This window comes from Alligator mississippiensis, chromosome 2, assembly GCF_030867095.1.
Source record: "Alligator mississippiensis isolate rAllMis1 chromosome 2, rAllMis1, whole genome shotgun sequence".
In the NCBI taxonomy this organism is placed as follows: domain Eukaryota; kingdom Metazoa; phylum Chordata; order Crocodylia; family Alligatoridae; genus Alligator; species Alligator mississippiensis.
In genome coordinates this window covers 49437234-49458852 of record NC_081825.1, presented here as the reverse complement: position 1 = coordinate 49458852, position 21619 = coordinate 49437234, and the positions used below count along the sequence as shown (strand labels likewise).

At 40.8% G+C, this 21619-nt stretch overlaps 1 protein-coding gene across 3 annotated transcripts in view; it reads left to right on the top strand.

Moving 5' to 3' along the window:
• Positions 1-21619, top strand: part of RELL1 (RELT like 1) — a 54805-nt gene that overhangs the window by 19828 nt on the left and 13358 nt on the right. For all 3 annotated transcript variants that reach the window (XM_014594999.3, XM_019480484.2, XM_006261376.4), the window contains exons 2-5: positions 4116-4346; positions 8295-8366; positions 10872-10929; positions 16213-16452. In XM_014594999.3, the coding sequence (XP_014450485.2) occupies positions 4116-4346; positions 8295-8366; positions 10872-10929; positions 16213-16452 (601 nt within the window). The remainder of the gene's footprint in view (positions 1-4115; positions 4347-8294; positions 8367-10871; positions 10930-16212; positions 16453-21619) is intronic.

Below are 21619 nucleotides of genomic sequence, written 5' to 3'. Positions count from 1 at the left end.
GTATCTTTACCTTGCCTTCTGGCTGTGCTAAGGTTAGCAGTCTTTAATATGCTCCCTGAAAGTTATGCAAACACTTCTAAAGCCATAAGGGTTAAAAGTACTGTTCATATACTTGTCATGCTATATGCTGTTAAAGCGTCCTGAAGCAACTGGTGATTGAAGCTTCAAAATTTCATAGAGCCTGAGGTAAAAAAATGTAGGAAATTAAAGCAGTTATTTTTGGCCGTTTGATATTCCTTCATACCGCACTAATTCTATTTGGCTGCCTCAGTGACCTCTGCTAGCTAGGGTGTCTTTGAGGAATATCTTTGCTACATCTGGTGAGTTGATAAGGAACAAAAAAGATGTCTATTTTTGAGCTCCTTCAGACTCCCCATTTGGGAGAATGTGAAATTTGGCGACTAATTGGAAAGATAGAAGGGTCAAGAAGTGCATCAAGACATCCTTCAACTTTTAAAGCAGACCCAGATACTCTACGTGTTCTGATCAAAGCAGGCACTACACAGTGTGGAGAATGATTGTTCGTAGCGGAGGGTCAAGCTGGCCACTGGCTGATGGCAGTCCAGGATTGCAAGCTTCCAAATAGTGGTTGCTGCTACCTGTTTCTTACCATCTGACTAGTTGTCATCTTGCTGTTTGGGTGTAGCAGAACTGGGATGAACTTGGTGCACATGTTCAGAAATGTGGCCTTCCATGTGAGAACGTTTTGGAGCTACTGCTACCTGTTCCAGGCTTCCTTTACAAGTGCTTGAATGAGGCTTAAACCACTGCTACTGTGTGTAATTATTCAGTGAATTCCTACGGCAACTAATTGGCTGCATTTACTGTTTCTCTTTCACTTATTCTTAGTTTCTTTATTTTATGTCTGGCTCCTTAAGAGACACTACAGCTCTGCTAGTCTGTCATCCGTGGTTTTAGTGATGAGATGGAAAAAATGATGTAAAAAAATAAGTATATTATAGGATGTAACAGGGTTTTGTAGGAATCTGACTTCAAACCTACGCAGTTCTATGAAAGGTTCTATGAAAGGAGTGTTGGCATACCAGAAGGCATGGCAAAAAACTGCTACAAAATAACATGCTTGGCTGCAGGGATCCTGAGATGACTACTCTACGGTATCACATGTTTCTTGGCAGTGCCATCTGCCTGTGAATATGTTGCTCTGGGAGACAGCCAAATACAAAAGTATTCTACCGATTGTTATGCTGATAGCACTATGCCAGAAGAATCCCTTCAAGTAAAACTTTCTTGGGGGAGACAAGTTCCCAGTGGACAACTTTGTTCAAGAGTCTATTTTTCGTAAGTTGTCTGGGAAAATATAGGTCAGGTTATTACTAATTATATAACATCATTATTTAGATTCTTCAATACTTTTGTTGAGCACCTTTATCAACGAGAGAGTACTGAGGACCTGACTGATGCATTTCAAATGTAATAAACAGAAAATTTTATTACATTTATTAGATTTTTGAAGAAAGCCGTTTTCTTCGTAAATCATCGAAATGGCATGTGATTATATTTCTTTTCCTACCCCCCCCCACCACTGCAGTAGAGAAAAACTTGATAAGATTTTTTTTTTTATCTCAGTGGAATTGTTGCAAAAATTACAACATTTGGATTGCACCTTCTCTTTTCAAAATAGTTCATATTTTGCTTGTAGTTATTTGCTTTTTAATTATTGAAATGTAACATACAAATCTTTGCATTTAGTTATCGGAACATAGCATAATATATAGTACAAAGTATCATACGTTTTTGTTTTGTAACGTACTAGATTAACTAGTAACCTAAATGCTTACTGGTTTATATTGCTGTTAATATTTACAAAACGTTTAAATCTGAAAAGGTTTCTTCTACCACGCTCATTTAATAAATATTTGCACATACACATGAACTTCTAAACTTGTTAACAACCATAAACAAGGGGTCACCATGATACTTCTGAAAACTGAGGCTGAGCAATGACATTTCCTGTTTCCACTTCAACTGCTGATGACATCAGAGTACCATAAATAAAGAAGTATTTCAGAATTCAAGGACGGGGGAGTGAAAAAAAACAAAAGAAGGAACTGGGTAAATGGAGTAACAGCCAAGCTTGTGAGCAGTAAAAAGAAGCAAGAAAGAGAGCTATTAAGTTTCTACTTACTGCTGACAGGGGCATCATTTCATACTCTCTCCATTGATGACCCTGAGGGTATTTCAGTATGGCAACCTGGCTTGCTCAATGCAGTGATACAGATGAAACTAAGATTGGTTTCAATCAAAATAAAATGCATGCTTTAAGAACAAATGAGTCTTTGAGGCATAATTTATTTAAGAAAGACCAATCTGCCATATGGGTTATATGTTGCTAATTATATTGGTTCCCATGTTTGTTTTTTAATTGGTCAGTATTTGAAGAAAGCAGTTTTCTTCGTAAATCATCGAAATGGCATGTGATTATATTTCTTTTCCTACCCCCCCCCCACCACTGCAGTAGAGAAAAACTTGATAAGTTTTTTTTTTTTTTTATCTCAGTGGAATTGTTGCAAAAATTGCAACATTTGGATTGCACCTTCTCTTTTCAAAATAGTTCATATTTTGCTTGTAGTTATTTGCTTTTTAATTATTGAAATGTAACATACAAATCTTTGCATTTAGTTATCGGAACATAGCATAATATATAGTACAAAGTATCATACATTTTTGTTTTGTAACGTACTAGATTAACTAGTAACCTAAATGTTTACTGGTTTATATTGCTGTTAATATTTACAAAACGTTTAAATCTGAAAAGGTTTCTTCTTCTACCACACTCATTTAATAAATATTTGCACATGCACATACACATGAACTTCTAAACTTGTTAACAACCATAAACAAGGGGTCACCATGATACTTCTGAAAACTGAGGCTGAGCAATGACATTTCCTGTTTCCACTTCAACTGGAAGTATTGGTATCAAATGCATCTTTTGCATACATTACAACTTTTAGGGAGGCATGACACAAATTAAGACCTGTGTCCTCTGAGTGCCATTCTGATTCCCTTCCCAGTGTTCTGTTTGTGCTCTGTGCTTCTTGCCTGATCTTCTGCTTTGCCTTCTGCTCCCTCTCCTATCTGCTGCTGTGCTTCTTGTCCCTTCCCCAATCTGCTGTGTGCCATACATAGAACTACCCTTGGCATTTACGGAATGCATGCCACAGATTGGTCATCCCTGCATCATAACTTATGTCCTAGGAACAAACTCTACCCAATTTTCCCTTCAAATGCAGGACACTTAAAAAAGTACCTTAAGTGTGTAGGGATGCAATATTTCACATAACAAATCATGACTAGTGATTAATAGCTTCCATTTTTTTACAGTATAATGTATGTATTTAGCACCGCGTATACTACAGAGAGTGGATTTGACCAAATCTGTAAAAAATTGTTACAAACTAAAAGGGACGGCAACCTTTGTAATGAGAGAGATTTAAAGTTCTTAGACCAAAACACGTGCCTTTTTATGAGAAGAAACGTTAGACACTTTTAAATTTTTAAAATATTATTGTATTAAATAATGGACTTGCAAAATAATAGTCTTGTTGATTAGCATGAGATGAAAATTGAGGAGGAAGAGTAGAGCAAAAACCACATGAGATCATAAAGGGATAGCTACAGCTTGAAATGTTTTGCAGCATTCTAATATAGAAAGAGTAAGTCCAGGTTGTCCGGGAGGCTTAATGCTAAATCTAATATCTGCTCTCAGACTGTGGGAGGCTTAGAATTCCAGTTATGCTTCACCATCCCCTGTTTTCTGAGTTTAATAAATATTTGTGCAATGAATGTGGCCACAAAATTGGAGCTTAGCCTGCCAGGTATTACTTTTATTCCCAGCTCTGCCCATAAACTGCCCTGGGGCCTTGAGTAACTTCACCTTTTTGTTCTACTTTCTTCACTTGTAAGTGGAGAAACCCTACTTTTACAGGGGTGTGAGTTCTAATTCATTAATGGACATAGTCCATAGCTAACTTAAATTAGTGGAAAGACATTCATAGATTTCACTTCATACAATCCCAGTCCACCAAATACTTCACAGGTTGGAGGTGCTTTTACAAGCATCCTAGTAACTATGTGTTTGTTTATTTACATAGATCAAAGATTTCCATCTCCTTTGGCAAGCCATGGTTTGGAAAGTACTACAGCTAAACCTCCCAGTGATGTTACTCACCACCCAGAATATGTTGCTTTTGCAGTAGTTCCTGTTTTTTTCATCATGGGCCTCTTGGGGGTTCTCATCTGCCATGTGCTTAAGAAAAAAGGGTACCGTTGTACAACAGAGGCTGAACAGGAGATTGAAGAAGAAAAACTTGGAGAAAATATAGGTAAATAATCTGTTTACTAAAACTCTTTTCTCTCATTATTATAGTGTGCTTACTAATCTGGAATGACTGATAGCTGATTTTCCTTTTTTCTATACTACACAATACATATTGAAATGTTTGTAATAATGCTGACTTAATAGACCATGAGATAATTACTTGTGACTGCTACCTTTCTGAACTTGAGAGCTTTTCATTTATCTGTAAATCAAGCAAGATACTTAGCAACAATGGATGGGAAAGTAGACAACTGTGGAAGTATACAGAGGATTAACACAGATGGGTAAGGATAAGCAAAGGCAAAACATTACAACTGACAAGAGATATTGAAAACAAATGTTAGATGCATTAGAAAGATCAAGGGATCTGTAGGTTTGCTATGCAGTGGAAAAAATGAATGATTACTAACTATTCAAAGGGGACAGATGTCAAGGGGCTGAAGTAGTCCATCCAGCCTGGCCTACTTGCCTAACTGGCCAGAAGCAAACTAGCAGCCCAACCCTGGCTGATGAACCAGCTGGCCACTGTTAGGACACCCTGACTGGCTGTTGGGGAGAGCAGCCTTCTTATTTAATTCTCTGTGTGGTAGTAGACTGCAGGCTAGCCAACAGTTTTGCCTGAAAGTTTGTTGTGATGAGCCTTCCTTGATCCTGTGCTCTGTTTGCTGCCTTCTGACCCTACTTGGCTCTGACTCTTTGTAAGTTCCTTTTGATTTTGGTAACTTGGTCTCTGACTCCAAAACTCTTATTTGGCCTTGGACTTGGATTCTGCCCCTGGACTTCCACCTTGGGATTTTTAATTTTGTTTGACTGTAGAACCCTGATTCAAACTGAAACTTGGCCCCCAATATGCCAATATACTTATGCCAGACCTTGAAGTCCTTTTCCTCTGCAGCTGCCCTTCTAACCCCCTCATAGACCTAAGGCACATTGTTGACATTTTCATCCTATGGACACATGGGAAGGAATCTCTAGAGAAATTCCCCCAGGAATTTAACAACTTCCACTCTTCTATCAAACTGATTCTAGAGTACTCTACCCAGTAAATTCATTTCCTAGGCAGCACGGTAAAAGCTTGCAGTGGCCATATCACTGCCACATAAAATCAGAACTCTCTGACCGCCACAGCTGCCTTCACTCCACCAGCTTTTCATTCTGAGTTCGCTAGATCCATCATTTCTACAGCAGAGTTCTCTATTGCAACCATATCTGCTTTGTTCCCACCAATTGGGATGCAGACCTTAAGAATCTGGATCAGGGATTCCTATAATTAAAATGCAGTCCCAAAACTGTAGCCACTCAAGCCAACAAAGGCAGACTTGGACCATACTCTCACCTGCTACAATACCAGCCTCCAAGACAGCAGAATCCCTCTGGTTGTCACTTGCAGCTCTAAGCTTGCACAGCTTGGACATATCATTAATGACCTAACTTCTTTTGGAAAAGCACAATCATCTCAAAGTAGCCATGGGGGACAAACCTGTCCTGGCTTACTGACAGACCCCCAACCTCAAATGGTATTTCTTGAGCAACAGGCTAACTCACTCTTACTGAGGCACCAGACCTTCCACTGGACCCAGATGCAAGCAGTGCCCCCTTATACAGGCCACATCATCACTGGACCAAATAACAAAGTTTATAACATCTGAGGTTCATTCACTGCACCTCTGCTTATGTGATATCTGCCATTAGCTACTTAGAATGCCCCTCTGCTGTCTATGTTGAGACAGGGCAATTGAAAAGTGAAAGAATGAAAGGATATCAATCTGACAAAGTCCAAAAACATTAAGAAACCCTCCTGGACAATCTGTCTATGACCTTAGAATAGCTGTTCCTACACAGCAAAACTTTAAAAGCTGACTTGAATGCAAAGTTGTGGAACAACATTGGAACAAGAAGTCATCCACAGACTGGATTGTGTTATGTATGGTATAAACAGGGACTATGTATTCTTATCCCATTACCTGAATTAGCTTTTGTGACCCTTTGTTCCTATGGATTTTATTACATGCTGGCCTCTTCCAGCAATGCCTCCCTTTCCTGTCTTTTATATTCTGATCTCTCTATTTGATAGCCTGCTTTCTCTCATAGCATCTGATGAATCAAACTCACTCATGAAAGCTTATGCATCTCTGATTTGATGAGTTTATAAGTTTATTTCTACCTTGCCTTCTGGTAGAAGATTGATATACTGACAGGAGGTATATTGGGATCCCGCTGTGATCTGTTCTGGCTCCACTGCTGTTCACATGGATGGATATAGTATCAGAGTTAAGTGTTTTAAGTTAAATCAGTTTATTGAACTTTTGTCCCAGATTCCCTCCAGGTTCAAGTTAACTCACAGTCCCCCAGCATCTGAGGATGCTTTGCACCTCCTTCCCCGCAAACCCCTTTCCCCCATTCACAGGGTGGGCAGACTAGGCTTGGCTCAAGCTGTCTGCTCCAACTGAGCAGAGAGGTGTGCTCTAGTGCCCTCTGGCTTCTGGCCTGGACCACTACAGGCATGTGGCTGCATTTCCAGAATCAAAAGTGAATGTCTGTTCATTTACTTATTGGTTCAATCTACACAACTTAGACTAACCTGCAAAGACTGAATCGATTCAGTCTCGAGTTTTTTGGCTGTCTGTGCTTAGCCAAAGAGGCTGGAATTACCAGCCATATTAGGAAATAGGACTAGGTGTACTTAGTCTGGAGAAAAAGAGACTGGGGAGCACATTGATATCAGTTTTCAGATACAGGTTGCTCTAAAGAAGAGAGAGAAAGAGGGCTGGCCATGAAGCAGTGGCCAGAACAGCACATTTAATATAAAAATCATGTACTGCATATTCGTGAGTCGAAGAATTTATATTTGTACTAGCCAATTGTCTGTCAAGAATGACGGGGGCAGGAGGGGAGGGAACTGGGATGGAGTGCTGCCACCTAATGCCCCATTATGCCGCTGTTCTGCCTCTTGCAGGGAGTGGGGTAGGGGAGCCAAGGCCAGCAATGCCACCTTCTGTCTGGTCTTCGGCATGGCTTCAGAATCATGGCAGTGCTTCCCCATGCTTGGAATATTCTGATTGGCTGTTTCTGTCAGCCAATCAGAGTGCGAATAAAGCATTACGGACAGAGTTAGACTTTTATAATTATTAGATTTAGGGGGAGGCAGATCTGAAATCCTTTAGTACTTCTGTTCTGTTCTACCTTGCAGTCCCAAGCTTTTCCATGCTTTCTCAGTTTTTTCAACTGTATCACAAGTACACTTGAATATTAGTGATATTAAGTACCTTAAAGCCCTGTATCCTGCTGTGATGCTTTCAGTTGAGAATCTTGGTTTTCATTTTAATAAATCTTAGTGTTCTGAAAAATCCTGAAAATATGATTTCTAAACCTTCAACCACAAGAGGACAAATACTACAAAGTTTAATTTTATTTAAATGGTTTTGAAGTTAGTCTTACTATTTTCCAAAGTTTGGGGTTGGAAATGCTGTTCTGTTATCCACTAGTTCTAGTGAAAGGTGCTGAACTGACAGTTTGGACACTGAAATCTGGTAAGCGAACTGTATTTGCTAAGCAGGCTTCTTGACAACTCCGTCAATTTGCCTCAAAACTATTCTGGTAGCTAGTACATAGTAACTTAATTTCCATATCTACTCTTTCGTTTTTCTGCAAAGACTTCAGTTCATATAACATTGAGATGAAGAGGAAGGTGTTTCAAAGTTTATTAAATATTGAGCTTTTTAAAGGGTTCAGCTAAAATTCTTAAAATATGGAGATTACAGGCTCAGTTTTGAAGCTTTAGTTTTACACCTGAATAGGGACAACAAGATTTGTCAAAATAAAATAAAAATGACTCTTTATTTGCTCTTCTTGTAGAGTTCTTTTTTATTGAAATATTTTAGTGTTTTTCGTATCTTCATGAAAATGTTTTTAGGCTGATAAATATTGACTGAGTTCTTATTTTCTCTCTTAGAAATGAATGAAACTGTTCATGAAAATAGTGACACCGTTGGACAAATTGTCAACTATATTATGAGAAATGAAGGTACAGATTAAAATCAGTGTGTAATGTTGTCTTAAAGTTATGATTCTGTGATACCATGCATGTTTTTCAGGTGTTTCAATGTTATTTTGTTGGCACTCATAGTTCATATTCTGTAATTTCCATCATAACTTCTTGTTTGTGCCTACTTCACTTTCTCAAATTGCTTTTTAAAGCCAAACTTTTTGCATTTCATCTCAAATTAATTTGTCCTTTTTCCTTCTGGGAAGTTTGTTCCTATAGGAATCATGACTCTTGTGTTCCTTGACATTTTATTCCTTCTTCACTCTAGTCTCTTTGCACAAGTTGCTTATTTGCTTGTGGTATATTTAAATGAGATGAGAATTTGCTTGCTTATTTAATGTTAGCATTGAAATACACCCCAAAAGTTTGATTTTTCCCTTTACACTGAGATGAATGGCTTGGAATGGTGGGGTAGATTTCTTCAGCCAAATCTGAGCAATAGTAGAAAGCTTTTTGCAAAGTTTGGAAAGTAAGATAGCAAGTGCTTCTGTTTGCTTAATGAGGGTGGTATCTTCACAAAGAAGGGCAGGGGAGAAATAGGATATTTCCCAATAGAAGATTGGGAGGGAAGAGAAACATTTCTGAGCAGCTAAATAGGCATCTGACATTAGTTCAAAGCCTGTCTGGCCAAACAGAGGGCTAGTTGAATGGTAATTCAAGTTGTTTTCTTTAGTCCCATTTTTTAAATTCAAATGACTTAGAAGCAAAACATTTGCTATTGACTTAATCTGTAGTAAGGTTAAATACTTGGATTTTGGATGGTTTAGAAATGACAGAAGTAGTTAGAAGGGGAAAAACCCAATGTTAAAGGTGCAGTAAGAGTTGATTGGAAAATGTTAACGGGATAATGAAAAGTAGACCTGCATGCATTTTATATATTTGCTGGCTTGTTGCTTGACATGCAGTCAAGTAGGAGTAGGAGAACAGCAGGGACATGGAATTAGGACTGTGGTACTAACTTGCTCCATTGATTAAATCTCCCCTGCAAATCAACTTGCAGCTGAAATTCCATGGGTTTCAAGACAGTTGTGTTTCTCCTTATTCAGGGAGTAGCTCTACTGTATTGAACAATCCCTTACTAGTTTGACAGTTTTGCCAGTGGAAATTCTAATACATGCTAGATGCATACCTTGTTGGGGCTATTTGACCCCAGCAGTCTTTCCTGCCCAGAGCAGGGGGGCTGGACCTGATATCTTATGAGGTCCCTTTATGCTCTAAACTTCTGTGGACCTGTAACACTGCCCTTAATGTCTAGACACCAGCACACACCAGATTCAGCGTGCACTATAGCTGCACAGCTCTCAAAATATGTCAAAAACAATGCAGAGGCAAGGTGTCTTTTGGGGATGCCCTGAGAGCTGTATCAAGTGTCTCCAGCTTATTTGGCCTTGTGGGCCACATCTGGACTGTGGGGTTTCTTGTGAGTTGGGTGACCAACCTCCAGTGGCAGGATGATGACTCATCGGTGCAGCTACTGGAGCCACTGATTTCATACAGCTCCACAACTCAGGAGTTGAATGCAGCCGCCGTTCATCTCTCCTCATGTCCCCCATTTTTCTTTTGCCGCAGAGTTGAGTTTTGAGCAGTGACTAAAGATCCCAAATTTGGTGGCAGAGAAGGGGCTGGCAGAGTGAACAGAGCCATGCCAAGGCATCACCTGTGACAGTCACACTGATTAGCTTCCATGGGCTGTGAGTTGACCCCTCGGATTGTTGGTTAAAAAGCCCTGACCTACATGGATGAAACCAGATTTTTCTTTACAATACTGAAAGCAGCTTTACCTACTTTCAGTATAGTTATAAACACCCTGAAAAGAAAATTTAGTAATTGCTTAGAATTTTTGTGCAGAGTTGGGAGCTAGCTGCCTCAGTTTGTTGATTTGAACAGGGATCAGCCTTCCATTCCTAGATTTTAATTCATTTGTAGTTGTACACTGTTAAAAAGAAAAATTGCGTATTTTACCCCCACACTTTTATTTTGTGTTACAGTATGATACCTCTGCAATCCAACTGGTGGATTAAAATTAATTAGCATGAGTTTATGGCCTGGGAGTGCTTAGTAGATAGCAGTTAGTAGTGGTAGTTGTGTCCGTTGCTTAATGTAAGCTTTCAAATAACCAAAACCAGAAAAATTGCTTTGTCAGAATTTTGAGTCCCATAAGAAATGAAAACTTTACACTTTCAAAGATAAGTGTCTGAGTCTTGAAATAAAACTATATTTCATAAGAATTTATTTGCATACCTTACTTTTTGCTTTTTTAGTCTGTAACAGAAAGCTTTTCTTTCTAGATGGAGCTAAATTTGGAGTTATTCAGTGCAGCAGTTTTCTGCTAGTGAGCTTGTAGTAAATGCATCTCTGTTAAGCATTAGACTGTATCAAAACTAAAATATTTAGTATGTTTCCTTTTTATTCATTCAGTAATATGATAGATTAAAGCCAGGGCAACACATTTCGTCTGATATTTTCTGTTTGTGCTATTTGCAGCAAATGTGGATGTGTTAAAAGCCATGGTAGCAGACAACAGTGTGTTTGACCCTGAGAGGTAAGGTCACTTTTTTTTCAACTGTATCTCCTCAGTATCTAAAGTATATCCTCTTGTTAACTAAAACTGAAAGTGAAGCGATGGCCCTCCTTTTATGATAGCCCTGAGTGTGTTTTCTCTATGTTTAACTTTAGTAAAGTTCAAAGGCATCCATTGAGAAACCTTGGCCTCTGGCAGGTATGCAGTTAAAGGTGTAATGGGATCTCATCTGTGAACCTAACAGTCATGCCTCCTGCCATGCTACATGTGTCTGGTAGGAGATGATCCCATACTCCTTTGCACTACCAATTAACAATCTGGGTGTCTGACTCAGAATATCAGTCTGCTGATGGGTGCTCCCAGCTTTAGGAGTTCACCACAACCCTTCAGGATCTCCATGCGCTCCTGAAGCTGAGAGTGCCAGTTAGCTGATCAGTGCTCCCAGCCTCAGGAGCACTTTGGAGCTTTGGTCACACATTGAATTTAAGATGGAGTGGGAACCAGCCACAAAACTATTATACAAAATATATGTAATAACTTTGTAGCTCATTCCCTGCTTTATTGCAGCATTAATTACCTGAATGTATGGCCACATTATTACTTAAAAGGTGATTTACTTGTTAATAGCATCTTAAGTGTAATGTGTATCAGGGACCTAGGACATGTCTGCACTGCAAACATACCATGCCAGGCAAGCAGTGGCATGCTTAAACATGTCAAGCTTTGCATTCACTACCTTCCAGTTGGATGTAGTGATGGTTCATTTGTATAGTGCTATAGGTGGGCTAATTAGGACTGCTGAGACTGTTAATGCACTGCTGAATGAGAAATAGGTATCCCACCAGCAGAACTGTGCAAATGTGTCTCTGTTGTGTAAGGAGATAGTATATGTGGAGCAGTGTGGTATGTTTCAGTGTGTCATAGCCTGTTAGGTTTGTGATGTATGCCAGCCTTTAGTCAAAGTGACATTATTTTAAATATGTAGTAACTCCTTACATTGCATAAATTCTTGTTTGAATTCTCTTGAAGATGATTTTAACTAATTGGTAAGTTTTTCTGTAAAACTAAAAATGAAAATAAGGCATCTGTTTCTGTCATTAGAAAAAGTAATCAGCCAAAGTAGCTGTAATTGTAAGCTGGGCTTTGATTGTTTTCTCTTCTGCTTTTAAATTGAGTTTGACTTGCTGAGTCAATGATTAAAAATATAAGATAGAAAATATTCTTTCTTCTCTGATTCACTAGGCTTTACCATATGCCCTAGGATGTACTTTTCTCTTAACTTATTACTCTGTGTGCGCACATGGGTGTATGCATTGAAGTGTGTAATAGAAATGTATTCGTCTGGGAACTGAAAGTTACAGTAGTGCTTAATAGGCTGTTGATGTGTGTTATTACTTAAAGGTCAGGTACCTTAAGTTTCTTAAAAAAGAACTAACGAAGTACTTACCAGCTAGGGGTGTAAACCAGCTTGAGGCTGATCTCAGCAATGAGAGAGAGAGAAGAAAAGGCAGGAACCTTGTATAGGTTTCAGTTGTACAAAAACATGCCTTTCATCTCCATTGTCCTCTGGATCAGGACGGATCGGAACCTCTCAATGAAATGCTGCCCCGGGGAGACAGGAGGTGGCCATTATGGGTAGGCCATTTCCCAGGCATTAGTGCTAAGTAGCATTTTCTTCCTGGCGAGGATCCCAGGGCACTTTGGACCAGATGTGCCAGCTGTACCAGCTGCTGCTGGGCTGGGATCAGGTATGCAAGGACTGGGTCTACAAGGCACTGAAGAAGCATAACGGGCCTCTCATTCTGGAGCTGGAGGGATATTAATGGAGTCCTGACCCCTGCATCCTGACACCTCATTTGATGAGTGACAGAAACGCTTTATTTGACCCCAATAATTTTTCCTGCCTGGAGCAGGGGAGCTGGACCTAGTGATCTCACGAGGTCCCTTCCACCCTAAACTTCTGTGTGAATCTGTAACTTCAGAAAAATATGTATATCTTCCCCTCCCTCCCCTCCTCCCCAATTCATGTGCTAACGAGATTATGTTACTAATGTGTTTTTTTTTTTAACACATGTTTTTGTGCCATAACTATATCTGTTTAGAAAATGATATAGGTAATGTGCCTAGCTAAGTGCAGCACATTTTATGTATTTTATAAAAATACCTGGACTTACATAAGCAGCTTTCATCTTTATTGATACTAACATAAGTACATTTATCAGTACAGCTACCCCCATGCTGAGAGGGAGGATGGAGATAATGCCACTTGAACCAGTTTTTTATCTAAGCAGATGTAATTACTGAAATGTTAAAACTCCCTGTAGATCAGTCCTCTGTTTTCTGTGTTCAAACTTCCCCTTTCTCCATTTATTTCCCATTTTATTTGAAAAGGTTTTGGTTTGTTGGAGGATTTTTGAGGGGAATAACTTTTACTACCATATAAGATGCATCCTTTTCCAAAAATGGGGTGATTTCAAAATAATACCATCTTGTGCAGCACGGATATTTATTTAACTTAAAATTATTTGGCCGTTCAATTTTAATTTCTTTATCTTTTTCCTAGGAACTTCAGCATGATTTCAGCCAGCTATTTCAATTGTTGTGACTCATAAAAAGATCATATTGTATTTTTCAGTTATATGGATGTGGAATAGGCCATATATAGAATCTGCACCCCAACACAGGATAGTCTTTTGCAGTAAAAAGCAAAACAACAAAAAAAAAGTTGTAGCTCATTTTGGAATTTAAAATGAAAGACTAAGCAGTTAAAAGTTCCTGAAAAAAAGTGCTAATTGAGGATCAGCTACAGAGTTGTCAATATAACTTAACTGCAATTCCCTGTCAGTTTTCTTCTTTCTGTTATGAAATTAACTGCATGTCCTAGTTAAAATTGCACAGTTAAATTGTTAGACTATACATCATGCATGGCTCTGAAGGGGAAGATGGAATGTAAGCATGCTTAGAGTTGTGTGACGTAAATTATTTTGTTCCGTAAGTTTTGGCATAAGAAAATGAAGGTGATCCTGTGTGAACTGGCAAAATTTCTATTTTCATTAGCTGGTGTGCATCCCTCAATACAAGTTAATGCTAGAACAAATGATTGATTCTTTCACAGTGATATGATAATTTCTTTTGTAGAAATTATCTTTTGGTCAAAAACATGGACAAAAACAAGCCCAAAGCATGACAATCCCCACGCGGATCAAAGGGGGCAAGAGTGCTCAAAAGCATCCATGAACACCTCAAAGCCAAAAAGGAGGCGTATACCCAATGGAAGGGAGGGGCCATCACCAAGGAGGATTATACCTCCTTGACTCAAGATTGTAGGGGGCTGTTAGGAAGGCTAATGCAGAGATGGAACTGGGACTAGCAACCTGGATCAAAGATAACAAGAAGTCCTTTTTTAAATACATAGGGGGTAAAAAGAAGGTGCCAAATAATGTGGGGCCTCTGCAGGATTCTTTGCTTCCATTTTTCTGAGCAGGGACAGGGACATTCCCCCCACTGGGATTCTGGACAGACTCAGGGGAGGCGCAGCCAGGCCCAGGGTCAGTGAGGACCTAGTCAGGGAACTTCTGGAGTCACTAGATGTGTTCAGATCAACAGGTCCTGACGACCTCTACCTCAGAGTGCTTAGGGAACTGGTAGAGGTCATTGCAGGACCCCTGGCACAGCTTTACAAGCACTCGTGGTGCTCTGGTGAGGTCCCTGACGACTGGAAAAGGGCCAGTGTGGTCCCCATTTTCAGAAGCGTGGGGAAGGAGGACCCAGGAAACTACAGGCCCATTAGTCTTACCTCAGTCCTGGGGAAGCTCTTTGAGAAAATTATCCAGGAACACATCGGCGAGGGGCCAGCAGGGGAACTTATGTTAAGGGGCAATCAACACGGGTTCATTAGAGGCAGGTCCTGTCAGACCAACCTAGTGGCCTTCTATGACCAGGTTACAAAAGTCTTGGACGCAGGTGTCGCGATGGATGTAGTCTTCCTGGACTTTAGGAAGGCCTTCGACACTGTCTCTCACCACATCCTCATTAAAAAATTAGGCGTCTGTGGTGTTGACACCTACACAGTCAGATGGGTTGCAAATTGGCTGGAGGGCCGCACCCAGAGAGTGGTGGTGGATGGGTCATTTTCGACCTGGAGAGAGATGGGCAGTGGGGTTCCCCAGGGCTTGGTCCTTAGGCCCACACTGTTCAATATCTTCATTGGTGATTTGGACGAGAGGGTGAAAAGCACCTTGTTCAAGTTCGCAGATGACACTAAAAAGTGGGGAGAAGTGAGCACGCTAGAAGAGAGGGACAGGCTACAACTAGATCTCGACAGGTTACAGAGGTGGGCGAATGAGAATAGGATGTGTTTCAATATGGACAAGTGTAGGGTGTTGCACCTGGGGAGGAAGAACCAGCAGCATACCTACAGGCTGGGGAACTCCCTTCTCGTTAGCACAGAGGCAGAGAAGGATCTTGGAATCATTATTGATTCCAAGATGAACATGGGCCTCCGATGTGGGGACGCAGTCAGGAAGGCCAACTGCACCTTGTCATGCATCCATTGATGCATCACGAGCAGGCCCAAGGAGGTGATCCTCCCCCTCTATGCAACATTGGTCAGGCTGCAGTTGGAGTACTGCATCCAGTTCTGGGCGCCGCACTTCTGGAGGGATGTGGCCAGCCTGGAGAGGGTTCAGAGGAGGGCCACTCGTGTGATTAGGAGGCAGCAGGCAGGCCTTATGAGGAGAGGCTATGGGACCTGAATCTGTGTAGCCTCCACAAAAGAAGGCTGAGAGGGGATCTGGTGGCTGCCTATAAACTTGCCAAGGGGGACCAGCAGACAATGGGAGAGTCCCTGTTCCCCCGAGCACTACCGGGCGTAACAAGGAACAACGGTCATAAATTGACTGAGAGTAGATTTAGGCTAGATATCAGGAGGCACTACTTCACTGTCAGGTTGGCTAGGAGCTGGAACCAACTTCCAAGGGAAGTGGTGCTTGCCCCTACCCTGGGGGTCTTCAAAAGGAGGCTAGACAGCCACCTAGCTGGGGTCATTTGACCCCAGCATCCTTTCTTGCCCATGGCAGGGGGTCAGAATAGATGATCTGCTTAGGTCCCTTCTGACCCTACCAACTATGAAGGACCTACATTTATCAATAGCTAGACATAAGCTTAGATTATGTTATAGAACAGTTTTAGATTATTACTTAGATAAAACTCCATTTCTAAAAACAAAAAAAATACATTTCAATTAAAATGAATTCTTAAATAATTTTCTTTTTTTCTTCCTCTCTCCTTTTTTTGTTTAAATAGCCCTTTAACTCCTACCACTCCCGGGAGTCCTATAAGTCCAGGCTCTCCTTTATCTCCAGGTGTCATCCTACATAAACATACTTGTCGTGGCCATCACTTCCACACTGTTGGAGGAGTAGCAGAGAAGGATGTTTGTACTCGCTGTAGTCAAAAAAGATGGCACCTTATAAAACCAGTCAACAAATCCAAAGAGCAAAGAAAAAGCCGGCAAGGAGAAGTTACAGTACTTTCTGTGGGAAGGTAAGGCTCTATTCTGTTAGATATTTTTTTAACAGGTTATTCAACTGGTCCCCTTGTATCCTGCTACAGCCTAATTCTCTAGTGATTTTTTTTTTGCCCTAACCAGGAATGAAGAAAACTAGTTGTTCTGCTATGGTTATCCTACAGTGTTGTTGTTTAGGCTGGGAGCATAGTCTCATAGGTGTATAACAGACATTGGTATGATGTCTTAAATATTTAAGATTTTTTAAAATAGAAACTATCTTAATTTCAGTGTTCATCTATTGGTTAAAACTTTACATGTTACTCCTTGGCACTATTCCATTTGTATTCTGTTTGTATACCTCCACCTTTGTAAAAGTTCTTAAAGAGAAAGCTGTAATTTCAATAGTGCAGGAAGCTAAAAGTATTCATGGTACATACATAGTACAAAATAGTAAAGAGAAATGCAATCTGTATATACTATTTAAGAATTCTCATTGATGAGATTAGAGGGTAGAGAGAAGATTTTTGGCTTATCCTTATTTTCACATAAAACTTTGAATTGAAACATTAAATTAATTCTACTCTGAAAACAGATTCATTCATGGGCTTCGGTAAATATATTCACAACATTTGGAGGTAAGGAAGAAATTAAAACAATTGGTTAGTCCATTTTTTGTAATCTTAAAAGTTGAGTTAAAAACCCTAAATGACAACATTTGATATGGTATAATTAGTGATTTTCATGGATAGGTGCATCAGAGACTGGTTGGTAGTGTGGATTTAGAAAGAAATTATAAGTCAAAGATGGTGTCCATGGTACAGCCTGAATTAAAGGCAGGAAGATGGTAATGTCCACAGGCATCAATATTCAATAGCAGGAAGGCAGGGCAGGAAAAATTAAGAACAGTGTTGATCTTGAGCTGATGGCCAGTCTTCTCCATGGAATTGATTGAGAAACAGGCAGAGATATCAGTTTGAACTGTAGGATGCTCATCTGGGGTAGAGTCTCTGTGAGTCATTGGCATAGAAAAAGTAGCTGAGTTTGTGTTTGCAAATGAGGTTACCCTGAGATAAGGTGTAGAGGAAGAAGGAAGGTACCCTCAAAGCTAAAATCATGTAAAATTGTCCCAGAAAGTTGAGTAGGTGACTAGATAAGGAGAATCCTCCAAAGGGGACATTGAAGGAGATGTTGGAGATGAGCTTGGATAGGATGGAGTCACAGGAAACAAAGTAAGGAAAAGATATCAAGAAGAGCATGGATGACATTATCAAAGGGAGCGAATGTCAAGGAGGAAGAGGGTGGGGTACAGGTTCAGAGCTTTGGGTTGGAAGAGATGAAAAAGGAATGTCAAAGAAAAGGGAATGTCTTTTTTTTTCCCAGAAAGCAACAAAGCAGCAGCAGGTTGGTACATGAACAACTGGTGCCTCCTGAGATGGGGGTGGGACACAATTTGTGGGTGGCAGCGGTGGTGGTGGGGTGATGAGCGGCGACTGCCGGCAGTGGCGGAGGGAGTGGGGGGGACACATGCTCCCTCGTGAGTTGCCTATGGGTTGGTAACAAGGGAGAGAAAGGAGGCAGTAAAAGAACATGTCTACAAAAGTGGTTTTAGGATTACCGTAACTCTTTGAATATACATGTTAAGCATGCAAACCATATAGTCAGAAATTATTCTGATCTGCACTCTTCTGTTTGCTGCCCTTTCCAAGGCCGTCAAATCATAAAGTTCAAAAGTCTGTTTCCTTATGAATGATGAAAATGATGCATTTTCTCTGCAACACTAGGTTTTTAGATAATAGTTAATTGACTACATCTTGATAAACAGCAGTTTTATTTTTAACAAGTATTTTACCTTGTATTTTGTTGTATCAATTTACCCTATAGCTGAGTGTGTATTTATTGTTGAGAGTTGTTGGTTGTAGCTGTGTTGGTCTAAGGACATAAGCAGACAATGTTTTTTGGGTAGATGTGTGATATCTTTTATTAGATCAACTAAATAGCTGGGGAAATTGTTCTTTGCAAGCTCTCAGGCACAACTGCCCTTCTTCAGGCATAGGGAGGGTTTGTTGGTGTTTGTGTGCTCTCCTGGGTAGACAAGAAGCCAAAATGCAAAATGCAGGTCTGTGAAAATGCAAATGAGTGGCAGTGAGGTTTAAAGGGAATGGGAGACAGTAGGTAAGAAGGTAGTTGGGGAGTGAGGAGGAAGAGAGAGAAGGTGATAGAACCTAGCTGGTAAAATGCAGACAAGTTATCTGGGGTTACTGGATGGCAGGCAGGTTATAATGTGCCATAAATCCAATGTCTGTATTTAGTCCATGATTTTTTGTATCCAGTAGAGTTAGAAGTGAAGTTCGTAGACTTGTCTACAAAAGGTGCTTTGTAAATTCCCCTTGAGGATTAGAACTGAGAGACTGGAGATAGAGAGTGGTTGTCTTGTGAGAAGTTTGTACCCACAAGTAATTAGGTATTTTTGTCTTTGATAGATGTTCAGTATACATTCATTCTGGTATACAGTTGTTGTTTGGTTTCTCTTACATATTTTCCATCAGGGCGTTTAGTTCAGTGGATGAGATATATTACATTTCTGGAGGTGCCAGTGTAAGATCCAGGAATGGTGATGGTTCTGTTATGGGGTGTAGTTATTGTGGCAGTGGTGGAGATGTGTTGGCAGGTTTTACATTTTTTGTCCTGGCATGGTCTGGATCTATTTGCTGTGCTTTGGACCATAGGAAGTTTGCTTCTGGTGATGAAGTTGGCAAGTTGCAGTGCTTGTTTAAAGGCTAGGATGGGTGGTTCTGGAAAGATCTGTTTAAGAGTTGGCTCTTCTAGTATGGGCTGTAGGGGTTGCAGTTTTTTGAGTGTTGACTACAAAGGACCAACTCTCAGGATAATAATAAATTCTAATTTATTGTACGGGATGTGAAGTTACCAATAAAATCATAAATGCAAACTTTGAGTTATGAGGGGTACTGGTCACCATAGTGCGCACACACACACGCATTCAAACCCATGTAGTATAGTGTATAGTAGCTGCTGTAGTGATTGTGAGAGCACTCGTGTCAGTATATATACCTGTCCCAGGCCCTGGAGTCTGCTGTTGATGGTCAGCTTCCTTCAAGGCGATGTCTTCTTCAGAAGAGGGTCACCTGCTTGTACTTCTGTCTCGGAAGGTCAGGTGCTGGATTAGAGGGCGCCACTAAGAGTGACACTTCATAGATTTCATAGACATTAGGAAGGGACCTCGGAAGATCATCGAGTCCAGCCCCCTGCCCAAAGGGCAGGAAGTCAGCTGTGGTCAAAGGATCCCAGCAAGATAAGCATCCAGTTTCGTCTTGAAGGTGTTCAGTGAAGGCGCTTGAACCACCTCCGGTGGCAGGCTGTTCCAGACCTTGGGGGGTCGGACAGTAAAGAAATTCTTCCTTAGGTCCAGCCTGAAACGATCTTGTAGTAGTTTGTGACCATTCAACCTCATCATCCCTTGGGGCGCTCTGGTGAACAAACGTTCCCCCAGATACTGGTGGTCACCCCTGATAAACTTGTAGGTGGCCATCAGATCACCCCTGAGCCTGCGCTTTTCCAGGCTAAAGAGCCCCAGGGCTCTCAGCCTGTCATCGTAGGGTCTGCTTCCCTGACCCCTGATCATGCGCGTGGCTCTTCTCTGGACTCTCTCAAGCTTCTCCACATCCTTTTTGAATTGTGGAGCCCAAAACTGGACGCAGTACTCCAGCTGCGGCCTCACTAAGGCCGAGTACAAGGGGAGAATGACGTCCCGGGATTTGCTTGAGAAGCATCTATGGATGCAAGCCAGTGTTTTGGTCGCTTTACTAGCCGCAGCATCGCATTGCAGGCTCATGTTCATCTTGTGGTCAATGATGACCCCCAAGTCTCTTTCTTCCATAGTGCTGGCCAACATAGCACTGCCAAGCCTATAAGGATGCTGCAGGTTTTTTTTCCCAAGGTGGAGAACCTTGCATTTATTGGCGTTGAGGGATAAAAGGCACTTCACTGCCTTTTATCCCTTTCTGGCAGACTTATGTGATCCCCTCTGTATCATCTCGGTTGTCCAATCTGGAGGTTGCTGTCCCACGTGGGTCTTGAGTATAGGGTGGCTTTTTGCTATATAAGGATTTTCCATATAAGTTGTAGGGAAGTATGGTATGCCATAACTAATAGTGTTCGATTTGTGGGGATTTTTTTTTTTTTGTACTGCAGCAGTTCTTCATGTGGTATTGTTGAGAGCTTGCTTACTGTAATACTTCTTTTGAACATCAGACAGCATCTCCACATAGTGATGTTACATTAACTTAGCATCATTTCAAATCAGTTGTCAAAATTTAAAAAAAAGGGGTTTTTTTAAATGTTCATGTTAAAAATTTTGGTAAACTTTTCTTTTGAAAAGCTGTAGGCCACCAATATATTATGGGAATCTGGACTTAAAATTTAACAGGATTTTGGCTTTTGTCAGGGCTTGATCTGCAAAATTTGCTCATGTTTAGTCAAGCCAGCAAGAAAAAAATTTCAGGTCACAGTGAGAATTGGAAGACTTTGTGCTCTAAATTCTGCCTTCGCACACCCACATCCAAGGTAAGGTGGAAGAGGAATTTGTGTCATTTGAATCAAAGGAATATAAGAAATTAACCTATGTGGAGCCCAGGGAATAGACTTAGGTTAGAGCTAGAAGACAGTAGGGAGAGGAGGATATTGACTAGACAAGGAAGGAGATGGGGAACCAGTGGGGTGGGAAAATTTGATATGTGGGGTAGGAAAATCCGACATCTGACAAGTGTTGGGATAGAATGATGACTAGCTGAATACAAGGGTGGTGGCACATTTTCCTAAGAGTAAGTGGAGAGAGGATGAGGAGAGGTGGTGAAAAATTGGATCTGGCTGGGTAAAAAGATGGGCCGGATTGAGAAGCCTGAGAAGTGGAGCCTGGTACTGCCTAGATGAGAAACCAGAGATGGGGCACTGGACTAGAACAACGGTAGGTCGGAGCAGAAGGGCTTCATTATTGGGGGAGCAGACAGAAGTGTCTATGACCAGCACAGTACATTCCCCTAGAACGCCTGTAAAGACACCCAAGATTTGTATGTCACTGTGCTGTAGCCATCCACGGAGAGCATTACAACCTGCTAGTAGGGTTGTAAATGCCAATTAAAAAAAATAAAAAATTCAAAATCCATTTAACCTGTTGTAATTACAGTG